The sequence below is a fragment of the Notamacropus eugenii genome, chromosome X (genome assembly GCF_028372415.1).
Source record: "Notamacropus eugenii isolate mMacEug1 chromosome X, mMacEug1.pri_v2, whole genome shotgun sequence".
Taxonomy (NCBI): Eukaryota; Metazoa; Chordata; class Mammalia; order Diprotodontia; family Macropodidae; genus Notamacropus; species Notamacropus eugenii.
The window spans coordinates 11,500,168-11,520,556 of NC_092879.1; the positions used below are offsets into that span (position 1 = coordinate 11,500,168).

The following is a 20,389-nucleotide window of genomic DNA, read 5'->3' on the forward strand; positions in this document are numbered from 1 at the left end:
GATAGAAAATGTGTCTTACGTTTATTGGTCTCCTTTTGTGTATTCTTAATGTATGCAGAAAACTTGGCAAAGATGTCGCTCCCCACATCAAAGGACTCCATATACTTGGGACTCAAACGTGGATACCTTAGGAGAAATAGATTTTAGTCAAATGATCAGCTTTGTCCACCTGAGTTTTGGTGGAACATTGAACCAAAGCATCCCACATGTCTATTAGTTGTTAATCACAACTCCTAGAGCCCATGTTCTACTGGGACCGATGAAGGAGTCTCCAAGGAATGGTTCCTTCTATTCCTTGTGCCCTTATGCAAATGGACTTTGTAAATAGAACTTATTTATTTGTATCTTCAGTTAGGGCTGACTAAAACCCTCTTGCTTCCAATTCAGTCAGGTTCTCCAGACCTGAAGAAGGCATTTTTCCCATAGAATTGATGTTATACATGGGAATTAAATCTCCAAGTCAGCTCACCTCATTCTCTGAAATGAGAAAGAAGGAAAGAAAGGATAGGTCAAGATAGAGAGGTCTTGAGGTATATAGGAAGGTGAATGAGAGCTCATATTGGATGGCCATGATCTCAGCAGAGTAAGGAGAGACATTATCTAAAAGAGACTTGCAGAATTGGGGCTGAGTAAGGATCAAGTTTGGAGTACTCATTTGGGAGACAATGTGCTAGGGAAGGGCTAGGGAAGGAATTGAAGGATCAGTCAGTAGTCATGAGGTTAGATGGCACATATATGTATTGAACAATTTCCTGATTTTCTCCAGTATGCTCAAAAACTCCGAAGGTGCAGAGAAAGTATTCAGTGAGAAATACTGAAGACAATGAGAAAGTTGTGGCTTTCCAGCATGGGAACCCACAGCAGAATCACCTGAGGGAGGAGGATGCCTTGTTGAAATGGAAGGTTTACAAGGGCCAAACTGTGCTGGGAAGTCAGTGAAGTCAAAGAAGGGTGATGGACTGGGAAAAGAAGTTCAAGATGGAGGGACTTGGGGTGTCACAAAGGCCAGGGGCAGGCTCCTAAGGAGTGAGGAGGACAGGAGCTTAGGATCAGAGATGGGCATCTGACAGTTCAGGATCTTCAAGGTAGTGACTCAGGTCTTGAGTGCGATCTAGGTAGTTAAGGTAGAATCCATCTAGGGCAGGACTTCTTAACCTGGGGTGTGTGTAAATGTATGTATATGTGTGTATATGTTTGTATACATATGTGTGTATACATGCATGCACACACACAAATACATGTGCATGTACATGATATGCATGTGTGTATATGTATGTATACACATGTGTGTATATATACACATGTGTGTATATGCAGGTAATACATACATATAAATATGTGTGTGCATGATATGTGTATGTGTGTATGCATGTACATACATACATATATAAATATGTGTGTACATGATATGTGTGTATGTGTGTGTGTATATGCATGTGCACATATATGTATATGTATATATACATATATAAAACTTTATTTTGCTATAATTGTTATCCCTTAGAGTCTCAATTATTTTATTTTAATTAATTTATTAATAATTAATTTCATTAATTTCAAATTTATTACTTTATTTTAATTAATTTAGTTTAAAACATGTTTCTGAGAAGGTGTCCTGGGTGCATGACACAGAAAAAGTTATGAACCACTAAACAAGGAACTCAATGCATTTAGGAAATGGGAGGTGAGGGTTTTAGAAGGTTGGGGAAAATAGGCAGGCCATAAGCCAGGTGCTAAGGTCAAGAAGGAGGAACGGAGAATATCCTGGAGGTGAGGGGAACTAGAACTCCAAACCAGCTTGGGTGTTCACCTCCAAGGGAGGGAATCTGAGGCAGTGAATTTTGAAGGTCTGGGTAACAGGAAGGTAATCCTTCAAAGGAGACAGCCTAAAGCTATGAATGTGGGTGTGGAAAGTGAGTAATCATGAATGTGAAAAGGACTGCTGTCCATGTGGCATCCTCAGGATAAAGCCAAGTTTGACAGAAGTTTTACCAAGGTCAATCGGAGAAAGAGTATCCCTGCCTCACGTTATAAAAACATAAGGCTCAGATTGAAATAGGTCTGCCCCATCTCACTGTGACTGCTGGGCTTGGTAATGATAATGTTTAATATTAAATTTTGGAATAATCTCTTTGTTCTCTCTGAAGCAAACTCAGAGAATGCCTCTTCCTATGTCAGCAAAAGCCAGCCAAGGCTGACTCTACATTCCTTAGAAGACCTTTAACCTAAGACACTATCTTGAATAATGGGACTTTCCTTTATATCTTATTATCTATAGACACATACTATGTTATGGCATATTAATGGTAAAGAAAATATAGACATCTTAGGTCGTAATTTCTATTGAACATTGTTTACCCTTTCCTGTGTCAGTTATCTGTTTAGGGCAAGAAGCCTGCCACTTACTAGTGGTGGGATTTCCTTCCTTATCACCAAGACATATGTTTACCCAGCCTGGAATCCCAAGGCCTGACCAATATTACTTTGTTAATTGTCTTGTTTCACTAAATTTATGATTTGTTCAACTAGGAGAGTTCCTTTCTCACGGCAAAATGTATATAAGCCGGAAGATTTCTGCACTGGGTAGCCAGAACATTTCTGGCTCCATAATGCATTATGTTACCATTTTCTTTAATAGGGAATTGATTAATTAATTAATTAAATTATAAAATGTATGCATTTAGCCTGTTGCCTTTTCTTTAACCAAGTTTTCAGGTCAACAGTATAAATATCCTATCTCACTTCGCTTTTACGACCAAGATCAAGTATAAAATCTTCTCCAGATAAGACAAATCAGAACAATTAGTGTCATTTCCCACTCCTTGGGGAAATGAACAAATGGTTATTTATAAGATTCTCCACAAGAGAATAAAAGAGAAGTCTGGGCCCCAAGTTCCATAGCCCTAGAAGTCAGTGAGTTGGAAGTTTTGGGGGTGAACAAACAGAAGAGCACAGTCAATCAATCCACTTATGCCAGGTGATGTGGATAGAAACAGTGCCCTAAGAGTTAAAATAATATTGATTGACTTTGTGAAGCCCTTGGTGCCCTAAAGTCACCCCTTACCACAACTTCCCCTTATTCTGGACCATAAGATTCCCTGTCCCCATCCCTCACCTATGTTATTAGAAAAGCAATTTCTCTTATAATCTAGATTTTGTTAAATTAAGAATTGTGCTTTCAGATTATAAGGTTGTTAACTAAAACAAGGATTTTTGGAACCATCTAATCATAAATTCTAATCAAGCCTGTGTAAAGTCTTCTGTATAGTAGAATTCCTACTGAGTAGTCATGGAGTTCCTAAAGAAGGAACTTGTGGTGAGAATTTGAAAATATATAGAAATGATCTCTAGTAATTGACTTTTGCACCAGGAAAAATTTAAAATTCGAGATGTGAGTTCTGGTAAATTTTTGATTAGTGAAACTTGTCATCTGAGGTAAAAGCTCTTGGGACTATAACAAACTATTGTGTGAGTTATCTGATGGATCATAAAAATCCATCAATAATCCACCATCTGAGAGAAATACCACAAGCTACTCAGAGAAAATGTGACCATTATAGGTAGAGATCTTCCTCTGGAACAGCTGAGTGGACAATCCTAGCCTCTGCCTAGGATGGGATCCTCCTGGCTCAGTTTCCCCATTGTATTCCTTTGAAACTGAATGTTTCCCACCTGAGTATTCCTGAGTCTGGCAATGAGGTGGAATTGATGCTACATGTTTGCAGAATTGTGATGTTCTATCTAGTCATGTCCTTGCTTTTCCTTCTTATGGCAAATTTCTGTAATCAAAGCAAATGGTCAACTGAGTGGGTTCTATACCCCAGTTGGGTAAATTAGTACTCCTGCATAGCCAAGTGAAAGATTAAATCCCTGAAAGAGAACATTCTTTCTGAATGATATGGAAATAATTAGACAAAGGGAAAAGAAGTTTGTGAAATGAACATACAAACACAATGTTGAATCATTATCCCGTAGACTAAGGCTGGGATACATCTGAGCTACTACATTAAAGTGTGTGTTTAAGGCTATTCAGCCTAAGATTATATTCCTTTTTATACCCTTAAACAACTTAGTAAATGGGTATTTGGCCTAGTCATCTGCCTTTTACTAGATATATGTCTGTATGGAATAAGGTACTTAAATGTTTTAAAATGATATTAGAATAACTGAATATTGGTACAACTGATTGGGGGACCTACTTGCTATTCTATTAATTACTGAAACTAGATCAGAAACCTCTTCAGCTTGAAGAAAAGAATTTCAGTGCAATTTTCTTAGAAGGATGTAACATGGAATATTTTTACATTAATGGAAAAGTCAACTTCAAAGTTTGTTACTATTGTGGAAATAATACCTGTTTATATTGTGTGTTCTGTCTTCTGTGGTACAAGCATGTTTTATTATAAGCAACTTATTGATATGCACTGTTTTGGAATTAATTACTTATAGATCCTACCAAGTCTTTTATGATAACTGCAGTTAAAGTCAGTTTCTTATAAGTAATTCATCTGTATAACTATTAAGCTCAAGGATAGAAAGCTTCTACCTGCAAAGTGTTGTTACTTATATTTACATATATAGAGTTAGATCTTCAATAGCATCTGATCCTCCAAAGGGAATTGGAATCAGAGTGGAAACTTTTGAGAAAATAACAAGATCAGAAAATCCTATATGTCAAAAGTAAATAATAATATCGTGGGGCTTTTGGTTTCTTTCTTTGTTTTTCCTCTTTTCTGACATCACATTTAATGTTCCTTCTATCTGGGGCCTGCACACTGAACTTGTTTGTCAGATTTGTGTCTCCGAGACTGTGTTGTCCACCCACAGATGGTCATGCAACAAGGATACCTGTTCAACATTCTCCTCGTCCCCTGGACTCTGCTTCAGCCTCATTTTACTCTCCCCACTCCCACTCAGGCAGGGACAGTGCCTTTGTCCCTCTCTCAAAAGCATTTGAGTGGGATGATGAAGCAGACAGCAGTGCTGGGGCAGAGAAGCAAGCAGGAGGCAGGAGGTGAGATAAGATGCAGGGCATGACTATACAGAAAAGCTATCAAAGAAGACTATTCCTTGAAGCCTCTCACATTGGGGACTTGTGTTCCAGGCCTCACCTTGAACCACTTCTGATTCTAGCCCACCTGATTCCTGATTGCCACCCTATACTAAGGGTTAAGCCTGCTTCCCCAGGACTGGAAGTCTAATGCCTTAATTCAAATAGGGGACTCTGTGGTGCAAGGCAGCGCACATGATTGCTGGGTTGTGTCACCATCATGCCCAGGATGCTAGCTTACTCCCCATAGCTCTCCCCTTATATTCTCTGAAGATCATGCATGGAATTTTTCCTTTGAGCACTCACAGGATATTACAGGCAGCCTCTTGCATGTAAGATATCCACTCCAGTCTGATATGTCTCCCTACCTCCTCTTGGGGGTCATGGCTTCTCCCCCTTCTTTTCCCTCATTGTACCCCCATTATTGGTCATTTTACTTGCTCTCACACTTGGTCTGTGCTTGTTTAACTTCCTGGTTCGCTTTGTATCTTCTCACCCACAGTCACTTTTAAGACACCAACCCCTGCCCTTGATGACCCCTGAGTGGTTTGCCTCTCTCTACCCTGGGCTCAGTTGGCACTGCATTCTGCCCTCCATGCTTATCACCCCCCCCCAACCTATTCTAGCCTCTGAAGTGAACTCTTTGCCCCTGTTCAGCAGGAAGCAGCTACTGAAGACAATGACCTTCACCATTTTTTCCCGAAAGAATACCTACTGGCTAAGTAGAGAAATGATGTGAATAGAAACAGTGCTCTAAGAGTTAAAATAATATTGATTGACTTTGTGAAGCCCTTGGTGCCCTAAAATCTCCCTTTACCACAACTTCCCCTTATCCTGGACTATATAATTCCTTGTCTTCACCCCTCATTCTGGGGGGAACATAAAATTCCCTGTCCCCATCCTTCATCCTGAGGAATGGGATTTCCTTATCTTGTGTCATTCATAGTCCTCACCCTGTGCCTTTATCTTGCAAGACTCACCCTAGATCTCCAACCCCCATAAGGAAACCCTAAAATCATCCTATACAAGTCTGGTCCTTTTCCTATACCATTGCCTTTGTTTAGTTCCTTGCTAAATCTTAGACCCTCTGCTTTTGCGTCAATAAAGCTCCCAATGGCTACAGAGAAGTGAATTCATTCACATTTTGAACTAGCTCTCCAATCTCTCTGTTCAACACAGGTAAGGATGGGGAAAATTCTGTACCTTGGAGGAGCCAGGATCTGTTCTAGGAACTCCTCGATTTTAATGAAGTCTGTCTTCAGTTCCTTGTTAAACAACAAAAATGGAGGACTAGTCCCTGGGGCTAGTTCTTTCAGCTCTATAGGTTTCCTAGAGGAATTGGAAAGAAAGGGTTATTTACCAAAGGGGTCAGACTCACTCAGAGGCATGCAGCAGCAAAATTCTTCCTGAGGTGGAGAACCAGATGAAAATGGGAAATGATTAACAAAATAAATAAAAATGCAATAAAACTCTTGTTGTTCAGTCATGTCTGACTCTCCATGAACCCATTTGGGGTTTTCTTGGCAAAGGTACTGAAGTGGTTTGCCATTTCCTTCTCCAGCTCATTTTACAGATGAGGAAACTGAGGCAAATAGGATTAAATGACTTGCCCAAGGTCACAACAGCTACTGAGGCTAGATTTGAAGTGAGGTCTTCCTGACTCCAGGCCCTATCCACTGAGCCACCAAAATTATGTCAATTTGTGATTTTCTAAGTCAATGTGAGGCCTGCAGGGATCCTTTTCTATTTGAGTCTGATACCACTGATTCAGACACCTACCAGGGAAGCCACACACAACCCACCCAAGTTGATTATAGAATACACCATGAGAACACCAAATGAGGAGGCCTACCTACTCAGGGCTAATAGAAGGTCAAGGATTTCAGTCAAAGAAAACTAATGATCACTTGGTACTTTTTGAGAGCTGTTCATAAATTGTCCTGTCCCTTTACCTCTCCTTTTGGTTGATTTTACTCTTTGTGGACATCTGTCAGAAGGCAGATAAGCAGCCAGCAAGTACCTACTAAGTACTTCCTATGTGCCAGTGCTGGAGATACAAAGAAAGGAGCAGTCCCTATCCCCAAGGAGCTCACAGTCTAAAGGGGAAGACAACATGCAATTATATACAAACAAGCTAGATATAGGATTAATTGGAAATAATTAAGACTGAAGGCACTAAAATGAAGAGCATTTGGGAAAGGCTTCCTGTAGAAGGTGGGACTTGAAGGAAGCCAGGGGAGCGAAGAGGCAGAGAGGAGGAGGGACAGTGTTCTAGTTTGGGGGACAGAGAGACAAAATGCCCAGAATCAGGACATGGAGTGTTTGTTTGAAGAACAATGACACAGTGCCTGCAAGGGCGGATAGTTTAAGAAGCCTGGCAAAATAGGAAAAGACATAAGGTGTAAATAAGGGCACAGCTTTAAAAGCCAAAGGGAAGATTTTATGCTTGATCTGGGAATTAATATACTCACACCTGAGCTGTAAGAACATCACGTTGGTGACCAAGGAGAGGATGGATGGACATGGTTGGGGAGAAGTTTGAGGTAAGGAGATTAAGCATCAGGTTCAGACCTGAGGTGCTAAGAGCCTGTCCGAGGATTTGTGGCTGTGGGAGTGGAGAGAAGGGGATATATGCCAGAAGGGAGAAAGGAGAACACTTGGCATCAGATTGGATACCTCACTCACCTAGGGTGCAAGTGAGGAGTCAAGGATGACACTGAGGTCGTGAGCTGGGATGGTTGAGAGGATGGTGGTCCCTTTGATAGTGATATGCTAGTTGAGAAGAGAAATGATTTTGGGGGGGCAGTTCTTTTTTGGCCAAAGATGTCTTTGGGACATTCAGGCAAATGATGATGCAAGCTCAGGGATCAGGAAAGCCCTAAGCTCCTATCCCAGGCATACTGGGTGAATTTGTACTTAAAAGGTATTCCAACTGTCCTTGGAGAGTAAATGTGGGTGGTAGGGGCCATGAAATAGGCATGGTCTCACTGAACAAGAGACCTTGGAGCAGAGGCTACTACTCACTTGGGGTTCATGGTCAGAGATGGCTACTGAGTCCTTCCCAATTCTGTAATTCTGGGAGAGGATTTAGAGGACAGAAGCTAACTGGCCTTTAGATTCTAAGGAGAATAATGAATAATGACAAGCACTGAAATTCTGACAGCAAAGTGCTTTGCATACATGATTTCATTCCATCCTCATAACAACCTTGCAAATGGCACACTAATAGTGTGGGTAAGTATCTCCATTTCCAGATCAATCAAGCAACCAGTCAACACCAACTATGAGCAGGCACTAGACTAAGTAAGCAGTAGGGCTAGAAGCATGATTTCTACTCACAAGGGTAGAAACATGATTCTTAGTCCAAAGAAGAGACAAGGACATATACAAATGAATATAGCATCAAGAGAAAGTAAATCAATATGTTACTGACACGCACACACTAGTTAAGCACATGGTAGTTTGGGAGGGAGGGCACTAACAGTTGGAGAATCAAGAAAGGCTTCTTACAGAAGATAGTGCCCTAGATCCATCTTAAGGGAATAAGGGGACTCTCTGAGGTGGTGGTATGGAGGCAGGGAATTCTAAGTATGGGGAATAACCAGTACCAAGGCAGGGAGCTTGGAGGTGGGGTGTCATGCATGAATAAGAATCAGTGTCTCAATGGCTGATCATGGGAAAAGAAGGCTGGGGAAATGGGTTGTGGTCAGATTGCAAAGGGTTTTAAATGCTAAACAGAGGGGGTTTCTATTTGATCCTAGAGGCAATAGGGAGCCAAGGGAGTTGGTTAAGTAGAAAAGTCACATTTTCAGATCTGCCCTTAGGGAAAATGACTCTGGCAGCAGGGTGTAGGATGGACTGAGATGGGGAAAGACTTGAGGCCAGGAGACCTATTAGGAAGCTGTTGTGAAGACCCAGGTGAGAGGTAATGAGGATCTAAACTAAGGCTGTAGCTGTGGGAGTGGGGAGAAGGCATTGGATGCAAGAGGGATGTTGTGATTGTAGAAATGGCAAGACTTGGCAAGATCAGATATGGGTGGTGAGGGACAATCAGAAGCTGAGGAGAATGCCAAGTAGAAGAACCTGCAGCACTGAAAAGATGGTTGTTCCTTCCACAGTAATAGGCAGATATTAGGCAGTAATTAGGCAGAGAGGAGGTTTAGGGGGAAAGATAACAAATGCAGTTTTAGATCTGTTGACTTGTCCTCAGATAAGGAAATAGACTTTAGGTGACATGGCTCTGGGTCTCACAGCTAGGAAGTTTCTGAGGCTGCATTTGAACCCAGATCTTCCAGTAGTGTTTCCAATGCCACACTGCCTATGGAGGCTGATGGAATCTTCACAGATTTTGTCTCCCAGGTCTTTTGGCTTAACTGCAACTGGGAAAAACCAGTGATATTGGTGGGGGGTGGGTTGGATATTTCAGTAACTGAACATGTTTTTCCATATGCTTCCCGTTGTGCACTAATGTATAATTTTCTAGTGGCTAATGTAGGGGGTGAGAGTAGACCTGTGATTTCATTAGTGGAGGGATTTTGCTAAGTGCAAACTCCTTTAACGTAGTGCTGGGCACAGCATAAGTACTTAACAGATGCAGCTTGTTTTGGAGAGTTCCCTGGGGCACTGAGGGCTTAAGTGATTAGCCCAGGGTCTTTGTGTCAGAGGTAGAATTTGAACTCAGGTATTCCTGGCTCTAGGCAGCTGGGTGGTAAAGTGGCTAGAGGGCTGGACTTGGAGTCAAGAAGACCTGAATTCAAATCTAATCTCAGATACTTCCTAGCTGTGTGACCTTGGACAAGTCCCTTAATCTCTGACACTGGAGAAGGAAATGACAAAGCATTCCAGTATCTTTGCAGAGAAAAACCTTATGGACAACATTGGTATGCTATGGTCATAAAGGGTGAAACAGAACTGAAAAACTGGCTGTAAGTCAATTCCTTCATCCGGCACCCAATGCTCCCTTTCAACATCTATATATTGTAGTAAGAGAGACCTTGGCTTTTTAATGACTGAATGTCAGGTGACGCTCAAGATCTCACCAAAAATGAAGGTCACATAACATGCTAGATTATCACTGGTTGAACCTGAGAGGTCCTGTGGTGGCCTGATAAGATGCCATTTTCCCAGTCTTGTCATAACTGCGCCAAGCACAGAGTTGAGGCAGCCCCTTACTTCTGTCTCATTCAACCTTGGGCCCCATTATCAAATGGGTCCTGCTTTCTCTCACCTGGTCATGTCAACAGTTGTCACATTGAACTTGACTCCTTTCAACCAGAGGACCATGAAAAGGCGCTGGCAAAAGGGACAATTTCCAATGCTCTCCCCATCAAAACCAGCCTGTCAAGGGATGAAAAAGGAAAACAGAAGACATCTTTAGCTGAAAATGGAGGAAAAAGCAACTCCACAATCTTGTTTTCACATTTGAAATAGAAAATGTAGCAAGTTGATCCTAAATATTTAGTTAAATCATTATGCATTTACAAAGTGGTTTAATGTGTACCCAGCCTGGACTAATCACTGAGGATCCAAGGAAAGGCAAAAATGGCTCCTGACTTGGAGGAGCTCACCTTTTAATTGAGGAGACAACATGCAAACATGTATATACACATCAGATGGGGACAGGATAAATGAAAGGTAATCTGGGAGGTGAGGTTGGAGCTAGGGTGGAGGGGAAGACAGGGGAGGGAAGAGGAGATGATCTGACCTGAGTGAAAGCCAGGGAAGCCAGGAGGTGGAGGTGAGGAGGGTGAGCATGGCAGGAATGGGGGATAGTCAGTGAACAGGGATTGGAGTGTCACATGTGAGTGGAGTATGGTGTAGGAGAGGGCTGTATTATGAAGAGACACCAAAGCCAAACAGAGGATTGTATACTTGATCACTGGAGTTGATTGAGGAGAGCATCCTGCTCAGATGGACACTTTGTCAGCTAAGGAAGATGGGTGGAGGAGAAAAAGGTTTGAGGCAGAGAAGCCCAGCAGTAGTACCTTGGGCAGAAGGTGACAAGGGCATGAACCAGGGTGGTGTCAGTATTGGAGGAGAGAGGGGTGCTTAGATGAGAGCTAGTACAAAGGTAAAAATGCCCAGGCCTTGACAAAGTGATTGGCCATGTGGGATGAGTGCAAGTGAGGAACAGAGGACATTGTTAGCAAGGTTGCCAGCCTGGGTGACTGATAGATTGGTGGTAGTCTTGGCAGTAATAGAAAGGTTCAGAAGAGTGGAGTGGTTGGGGGGAAGCCCGAATTCTGTTCTCAACATGTGGAGTTTAAGATGGCTACAGGACATTTGGTTTGAGATGTTTGAAAGGCATTTGGAGATGGGAGATGGGAAGGTAGGAGACATGGTAGAGCTTATAAAGGGAGGTAATCATTTTCATAGAGATGATGGGAGCTTAGCAGATCACCAAACCAGTTAATCTAGAGGAAGATAGCCAGGCCAGACCTCTGGGAGATACTCACAGGTACTGGACACGACCTAGTTGAAGATCCAGCAAAGGAGACAAAGGAACATCACACAGGTAGGAGGAGAAGCAGGAGAGAGAGAGAGCAGTGTCAGAGAGATGCTTGAGAGTATCCAGGAGAAGAGGGTGATCAATAGTGTCAAAGGCTGCAGAGAAGTCAAGAGGGAGAACTGAGAAAAGGTCATTAGCATTAGCAATTGAGATGATCAGTAACCCTGAAGAGAGCAGTTTTGGTTGAATGACATCTGATGCCAGATGCAGAAGGTTTAGGCCTCTTTTTTTCATCTTGCCTAGTTTTATGGGTGATCTTATTACATAGTCATTTGTCAGCTAGACTTGATTGGTGGGATGACAATACAAATATTTGGTAGACCCTACTGGGACAGTCCTTTTGGAAAAAAATTCACATTTGAGTATACATTCTGCTGCGTTTCTCTGTGTGGTAGAGGAATGGAATGCCTTCAGTAGAGGAGATGGCTGGCATGGCCTCTAGTTCCACAAAACTACATGTATGCTCTTCTAGCCAGCCATTTTCATGCATATGTAGGAGATGTGTATGTTATATGTGTCCACACAGGTTTGTCTGGACATGGCTCAAAGGGAGTCATTACTAGATATTTCTGGAGTCTCCCTTCTCTAAGGGAGTCTTGCTACCTGCCAAGCAGGGAGCAAGAGATTGGGGTCATGAAGTTGACCACTCTGATCTCCTCAGAGAGGGAAAGCGGGGCTAAAATGATGTCTATCACCTAGTACCATGACATTGCTAGTCTAGGGGAAATTTTCTTAGGTTTGAAGTGTGCTCCTGAATGCTATCTCTTAATGAGGAGCACCCTAAACCAGGAGTCAAACACAAGGTTCATGGGCTGAATGTAGCCTGCAGTGCTCCTCAGTATAGCCTGAACCAGATTAAAATGGAATTGGACAATATTTTTAAAAAAAAAAAAGTACAATAAAATAGAGATAGTGTTACATTTTAAAACTAAGTTGATATGTGGCCCACGGGGATCTTTTTTTTTCTTAACCAATGAGTGACTCCTTTTCTATCTGAGTTTGACATCATTGTCCTAAGCTATATCTGAAGATTTGACCCCCTCTCCACCAATGCTAGTCACACAAAGACGCGAATAGCAAATAAACATATTTCTCCAACCTCATAGCAAAAAGTCAGAGAAATTATACTAATTAAACTATAGCAGACAATATGTAGAAAGAATGAGTTCTCCTACTAGGAAGGAGATAGCTCATCTGGTCACTAATGTACCCCATCAGTGCTAGGAATAGAGCTGTGATACAGGTCCCAGCTCCTCTATGTTCCTCCATAGTATTTCTCTCCCTCTGGGTACCTGTCTCGGAAGAGATCTTGAAAGTGCAGGTGACCCATCTTAAAGCTGGAAGCCAGAAGAACAAGAATTTCTTTTCTCTCAAGCTTACTCTCAACAACTCTGCAATAGACCTGATCATTGGGTTATGCTCATGTGGTCTTCCCTGACAGAATGGAAGCTCTTTGAGAAAAGAGACTTTTCCAAATGCCTGCTATATGATAGGTTTTTAATAAAGGCTTGTTGATTGACTGATTGAATACCTGAGGAGTGGTCATTCAGCTTTTCCTTGCCTATCAGATCTGAGAAGTCATCTAGTCCTAGCCCCTTATTCTGTAGGTGAGGAAACTGAGGCTGAGAGGTTAAGTGACTCACCAGAGGGCATGCAGGTAGGAAGCAGTAGAGCTAGGATTCAAATCCAGGTCCTCTGGCTACGAAAGCAAGTTTTATTCCTATTGTATCAAGTGACCTCCCAATGTGTACCTATACCTTTCAATAAATAGCATTGGGATATGTGGATTGTATGGCTCTCTCTCATGTGACTAAGGACAGACCATGTAAGCATTCACTCAGAAATCTTTTGCTATGAAATGGTAGGGAGCAAATAGGAGAGACTGATTACCTCTCCCACCTCTGAACATTAGCACCTTGAACCCAGAACCTTCTTCCCACAATCTTCTCCTCTGGTGATTCTCTGTACTTCCATGCATTTTTACAAACTCTTCCCTCAACCCCTGGCCCACCCCTCCATATGCCCAAATGTCTTTGTTTCTCCTCCCTCCAAATACCACACTTGCTTGAAAACATCACCCAGAGTTAGCTTCCTCCTTACAGCCTTTCCAGCTTGCTGGTCAACTTTCATTTAGTCTTTGCCGTTACTGGCTAGTCCCTTTGAAATCTCTCATTGACTGCCTGGCAGACCGTCCAATCGTGGCTACTGGTTCATCTATCGCCAAATGGTCCATCTATCGCCAAATTTCTCTGTGGAATCACATCCCCATCTCCGTCGATGTCAGCTGGATGTGAGTTTTACTGACAGATTCTCAGGGACCTTAAACTCACACACTCCCCAGGGCCTATTATGTCTTCAGTCTCTCTCTCTTTTCTCACATCCTTATTCCCTTCTGGCTCCAGAGGATCCTTTTCTTAAAAACAACAACGACAACAGCGACAACAGCGACAACAGTGACAACAGCAGCAGCAGCAGCAGCAGCAGCAGCAGCAGCAATAACAACACACCAAACCCTGCACTTCATGATGCTGCCCTCTCTTGTACTGTTCTATCCTTTCTTCTTATGAAAATGACACCCCCTTTCTTGGTCTAGAAGGAGAGGAAATTGACTCTTACCTCCTTTCCCAGAACTTAGCAACCTCCTGTTAAGAGAATGGCAAATATGGGGCTATGCAAGCAAGGCTAGCAGATGGGAAGTGATCAGATACAAAAGACATGAAAGCAGTTGATGCCACCAAAGGCATATAGCCATGAAAACACTACAGGGTGATTTTGGGTACTTGGACCAAGGTAGGCCTCTCCAGCCCAAGATGGCAGCAAATAAATGGAAAATGTGTGCGATGTGCTTGGTGCATTCAAAGGAAAACACCTGCCCCATATTGCTTCTCTGGAAAGTAGCGCCTCTGGAGCTTGGAGGTAATCATCCCCCCCCACCCCCTTTTTTTTAATCTCTGGAAAGAGATAGAAAAAAGCCAAGCAACATCTTTGTGGTGTCTGATCATCTCACCAGGTGTTCAGAGGCAGACCTACCCACCAACCAGAACATTTCTACATTGATCAAAGCATGGGAGAAGAATTTTGCCGATGTCACTTCCCAGGATACATTCTAATGAAGGTCAAGATTTTGGAGGCAGTTGTTTGGGGAAGTGGAGTCTCCAAAGTCCCCTCACCATCCACAGGAAGACCGATTTCCCCCCCCACACACACACATTCCCCCCCCCCCCCCCACTGAGATTGAGTAGGCTAGCACCCTCCTAACAATGTTGGATGTCCTGAGGCCTAAGCAGAAGGCTCAGCCCAGGACACCACTTACGTGGGCATTAGTCTATGCTCTAGAACTGCGATCAAAATAAAGTTACTCAGTGTTATTAAAAGGAAACGATTTAATAAAAACACATGCTGTTATTTGCCAGGGCAGCAATGCTTGGTCAGAAGGAAATCCTGCAGAGCAATGGGAATAATGCCAAATCGCAGGAACACCACCCCCATTCACGCTGGGCTTTTTCCTGCCTCAGGACCAACCTCATCGGTAAGATAACCTGGTCCCTTTAAGGAGAAAGCAGCCCAAGCCCCAGAAACATCATATACATACATATATATATATATATATATATACATATATATATATATATATATCTCCCATACATACTGGCTGATGTTCGGGCTAAATCCACATTTGTCTATTGCTTGGTGTTTTGGAATCTCATAGTACAGAGGACAGTTCCACAACTCCTTCCTATTCTGTTTCATGAAAGATCTTTGTTTTGAGTTTACATCTTCCCGAGCAACACCCCCACCTCCACCACCCCCCGCCCCACCCCCCCAGTTTGTTATGGTGGAAAAGAAGCCTTGGCTGGGGCCTCCCAAACCACACTTCTCAACTGACAACAGAGTTGAGGTATACCTCAAACCTCAGTCGCACTCTCAGGGGCCCACATTTGAAGGGAGCCTGGGCTATACTTGCTTTAGGCCTGATTCACCAGCCACCTTCTCCAGGACTCCCTTCCAAACTGTGATCCCCTGTCACTACCTGCCAATTCTTCTTTTAATCTCTCATTGATTGCCTGGCATACTACCCTATAGTGGTTACTGGACAACTGCCAACCTTCTCTTCTCCAAGTCCCTAATCTCTCCACCCTCTCATCCCTCCTCTGCCATCTAGAATGGGGCTTTACTGAGAGGTTCTCAGGAAATTTGACCTCATACATTTCCTCCTATGCTATCTTCAGCTTGCCTCTTTCTTCTCTACCTTATTCCCTTCCACCTACAAACACTTAGATCTCTCCTCACCTGGAAAAACAGGACAAAACAAAACAAAACAAAACAAAAAACAAACAGATCCAAAAAAGCACCAACCCACAACAAACTTTGATGCTCTATCCCCCTTCTTACTATGGAATTATAACTGGGTGGGTGGGGGAGACTAATTGGCACTTGTTTTTTCACTGGTTAAGGAATTTTTATTACAGCAAGAATTTTATGATTCAAATTACGATTCCTTGCTCAGTTATCAATTCTGTTATCTAAAACAGTGGTGATATTCTGAGCTTTTCTACAATAAAGAATTACAAAGTTAAAGACAGGAATGCTTCATCTGTCAAATGAGCTGGAGAAGGAAAGGAACAAACCACTCCAGTATCTTTGTCAAGAAAACCCCAAATGGGGTCACAGAGAGTCGGACACGACTGAAACGACGGAACAACAACAACTGTGCTGAAAATCCCACCCCCCCACCCCCCCCCACCCCCCACCCCCCACCCCCGTCTATTAAACATTAATTTGTTTTGAAATTTTACTATTTTTTAGGGGTTATTTTCTTTTTTTTCCCTTTTTTTCCTTTTAAATCAATAAGCAATCTAGGACTAGCATTAAGTTTGCTAGACCTGGCATCTGCTTGGTACATCAAGTTCAAAGTTTCCCTTCCATTTTTTCTTTAGTTTGCAATGTTTTGCTTTTCCCCCCACAATAGACATATTTCTTCGGTGAATCGGAGGTTCCATTTCTTGGTCCCTCATCTTTTCTTTTAAACAGCAGGCACATCAGGAGCACTGTTCACTGCTTTCTGGGCAGCCTCTTTCGCCTGGTGAGCTTGGAGCACAGCTACGGCTTCATCTACCTTAGAACGCAGAGACTCAGGAGACTCGAGCATGTGAAGAAGCTCCGAGTTGTCGATTTCCAGCAACATGCCAGTGATTTTCCCGGCCAGAGTAGGGTGCATGGCCTGAATGAGTGGAAACAGCCGTTCTCCCAACATCTGCTTCTGCTCTTGTGGAGGGGCAGATGCCAACATAGAAGCAGTTAAAGGTTCCTGACCTTGCACGTGGACAGCAGGCTGCTGCATCGTGATCTGGGGTTGAGCATTAAGATGCTGTTGAGGATTGCGAACGCCGGCAGCATACTTATACTGTGGAACGGGGCGCACAGCAGGGTTACCTGCAGCAGCCGCTGACCCCGCTGGACGTGGACCCAGGGTCTGAGTCGACGTGTTCGCCACACGTGCAGACACCACTCGCGGCACCTGTGAAGAAGCTGGTCTCATTGTACTGAATGGCGGCCTGGGAGCTGCTGGGCGGATAGCACCGGGCAGGTTCTGGAATGGATGAGGTCTGGCGCCCTGAGCAGTCCAGCGAGGACTCGGTCTGAGAGGAGCGATTTGGCTGGCAGGATAGTAGGCAGGCCTGTTCTGAGTCTGAGGAATAGCTGCCATGAAGTAACCTGAAGGAGGCTGGTAAGGGTTGATCACAGGGTTGGGCACAGCTCTGACGCTGGCCATTCTCTGCATGTACTGGTTTGTGAGATGAGCCTGCCGCTCCTCTTTGCGCTGGGCTAAAGCTATGTACAACGGCTTGGTGGCCACGATCCTGCCATTCATTTCTGTGACGGCTTTGGTGGCTTCCTCTGGCGAGGAGAAGCACACGAAGCCGAACCCTTTGCTGCGGCCCCCTTCCATCATCACCTTTGCACTGGTGATGGTACCAAATGGAGAGAATTCTTTGCGCAGGCGCTCATCATCAATCCCATCATCCAGATTTTTCACGTACAGGTTCACACCCTGGTACCTGGTGATCCTGTCCTGCTTCATCTGTTCAAATTTGCGCTTGAGTTCCGTCTGGCGCTCTACCTTTTTCTGAGCCCGGCCCACATAGATTTTTTTCCCATTCAGTTCTTTTCCATTCATCTCATCTACAGCCTTTTGGGCATCTTCGTGCCTCTCAAAGTTCACAAAGCCAAACCCTTTGGACGTGCCACTTTCGTCAGTCATGACTTTGACGCTCAAAGCAGGTCCGAACTTACCAAAGAGCCTCTTGAGTCTCAGATCGTCCATGTCCTCGCCAAAGTTCTTGATGTAAACGTTGGTGAACTCTTTGGCCCTGGCCCCGAGCTCTGCCTCCCTCTCTTTGCGGGATTTAAAGCGCCCCACGAAGACCTTGCGGTCATTCAGAAGCATCCCGTTCATTTTGTCGATAGCCCTCTCAGCAGCCTCTCGTGTCTCAAAGTGTACAAATCCATAGCCCTTGGACCCATTTTCATCACATACCACTTTACAGGAGAGGATGTTCCCGAAGGCAGAGAAAGTATCAAACAAAGCCTTATTATCAATGGACTTATCCAGGTTTTTGATGAAGATGTTGCCCACGCCGCTCTTGCGGAGGGAGGGGTCCCTCTGGGACCACATGATGCGCACCGGCTTGCCCTTGATGACATCGAAATTCATGGTCTCCAGGGCTCGCTCGGCGTCGGCCGGCTGCTGGAAGTTGACATAGGCGTAGCCCAGGGAGCGCCGGGTGATCATGTCCCTGCAGACGCGGATGGAGAGGATGGGCCCGGCCGGGCTGAACTTCTCGTACAGCATCGCCTCGCTCACCTCGGGGTGCAGGTCCCCCACGTACAGCGAGGCCGTGGGGTAGCTGGGGGCGCTGGGGTGCATCTCGCCGCCGTCTCCCGACCAAGGGGATGAAAGGAGGAGAGGAAAGGAGAAGCAGGAGGAGAGAAGGGCCACAGGCTGCCACCAGCACCGCCGCTGCCGCCGCGAGCTTTCCGGCAAGAGGAAAGGAACGGGTGGGGGGGCCGCAGTCTGGAGCCGGGGTGGGGGCTGGGCGGGGGGAGGGGAGGGGAGAGAGGGCGAGCGCGGAGGGACAAAAATCTACCGCAATCGGAATCGAAAACGGCTCCGCGGCGGCGCAGCGGCGGAGGGGGCGGCGACAGGGCCAGGGGCGGCTCGGCAGCGGGGAGGTGGCCATGGTCCTGACCCGGGCACCGGCCTCTCCCTCCTAAGGGAGCGAGGACCACAAAGAAGAGGCAGGGGTGGGGGTCACCAAGATGCTCTGGCATTTGGGGGTCGATACGAAATGTGGGCTCGGACCCCAGCACTCACCGCCAGGCTCATCAAGAGGCCTGATGGGCGCCTAATAACTGGGTAGGGATGGAGCACAGGCTCTCCTCAAACGGATATTTTTTTACTTCTACTTACATAAATTCTTAAAAACAAACAAACAAACAAAAAACTACAGTGATGCAGTGTACTAAGCCCTGGGCCTGGATTTCAAATCCAATCTCAGACTGTGTGACCCTGGGCAAGTCACTTCACCTCTGTCTGCCCCATTTTCCTCACTTGTGAAATGGAGATAATAGTAGTAGCCTCTCCCAGGATCAAATGGGAAAATATTGGTAAAGTGCTTAGTACTTGACACACAATAGGTGCTGTATAAATACTTATTTCCTTCTTTCCTTCCTTCCTTCCTTCCTTCCTTCCTTCCTTCCTTCCTTCCTTCCTTCCTTCCTTCCTTCCCTCTTCTTTCCTCCTTCCTTCTAGTTATGTGACCCTGGGCAAGTCACTTCACCTCAGCTTGCTCATCTCTAAAATGGAGAAAATAATAGAACCTACCTCACAGGATTCTTGTGAATAACAATGGCATAACCTATGTATAGCACTTTGCAAACCTTGAAGCACCATTTATATCAACAGTGTAATATGTAGAATATATATAAATATATCTTTATATAAACACTGTTGTTTTTCAGTTGTGTCCAACTCTCTGTGACCTCATTTGTGGTTTTCTTGTCAAAGATACTGGAGCAGTTTGCCATTTCCTTCTCCTTATTTTACAGATGAGGAAATTGAGGCAAACAGGGTAAAGTGACTTGCCCAGGGTCACACAGCTAGTAAGGGTCTGAGGGCAGATTTGAACTCGAGACCTGACTCGACCTGACACTCTATCCACAGCAGCACCACCTAGCTGCCCACATAAACACATAAACATTATCATCATCATCATTCCTCTGAAGCAGGAAGAGGGCAAGTCTGTGATTCCAAGGAAATGGGAACATAGAATACCTGCTTGAGACTGCAAGTTTACAGAGGAAATTTAATTATTCAGAATGCCAGTGTTCCAAGGTTGCTGCAGGAGAGTGTGGCCACAACTGACCATCCTCCAGGAACTGTAGTCTGGGAACCAACCTACAGGCATAGCTGTGAAGTCTCCAGGGGGAAAAGAAAGAAAAACAGGTGTGCTGCCCTTGTCCATCATGTTTTCGAGATATCATGAGGTTCTCTGATATGGCATCTGCCCAACCCTCAGTGAGAATAAGAGAAGGACTAGTTGGACTGTCACCACCACTTATTGGCCAACCAGATGCTCCCCATGGAGCTCTAGGTGGTGGAGGAGATGGAGGGGACAGAGTGATGCCTCCTCCATTTGTCTATGCAAGGGGGCCTCCAGGCCTCCTGAATCTCTTTCTTGGGGATCTGGGTGGTGGAGGGAATGATGAGGCTGAGGCCATGCCACCCCCAATGGTCTATCCCAGATAGCCTCAGAGCTTCTCTAAGGGTC

At 44.4% G+C, this 20,389-nt stretch overlaps 1 protein-coding gene and 1 pseudogene across 2 annotated transcripts in view; both read right to left on the reverse strand.

Annotated features, from left to right (window-relative positions):
* CLIC2 (chloride intracellular channel 2) overlaps positions 1 to 20,389 on the reverse strand; it is a 35,968-nt gene that overhangs the window by 6,539 nt on the left and 9,040 nt on the right. For both annotated transcript variants that reach the window (XM_072626500.1, XM_072626501.1), the window contains exons 2-4: positions 10,278 to 10,387; positions 6,254 to 6,379; positions 20 to 126 (exon numbers count right to left, since the gene is read on the reverse strand). In XM_072626500.1, coding sequence (XP_072482601.1) covers positions 20 to 126; positions 6,254 to 6,379; positions 10,278 to 10,387 — 343 coding nt within the window. The remainder of the gene's footprint in view (positions 1 to 19; positions 127 to 6,253; positions 6,380 to 10,277; positions 10,388 to 20,389) is intronic.
* LOC140515671 (polyadenylate-binding protein 1 pseudogene) lies at positions 16,322 to 18,641 on the reverse strand (annotated as a pseudogene).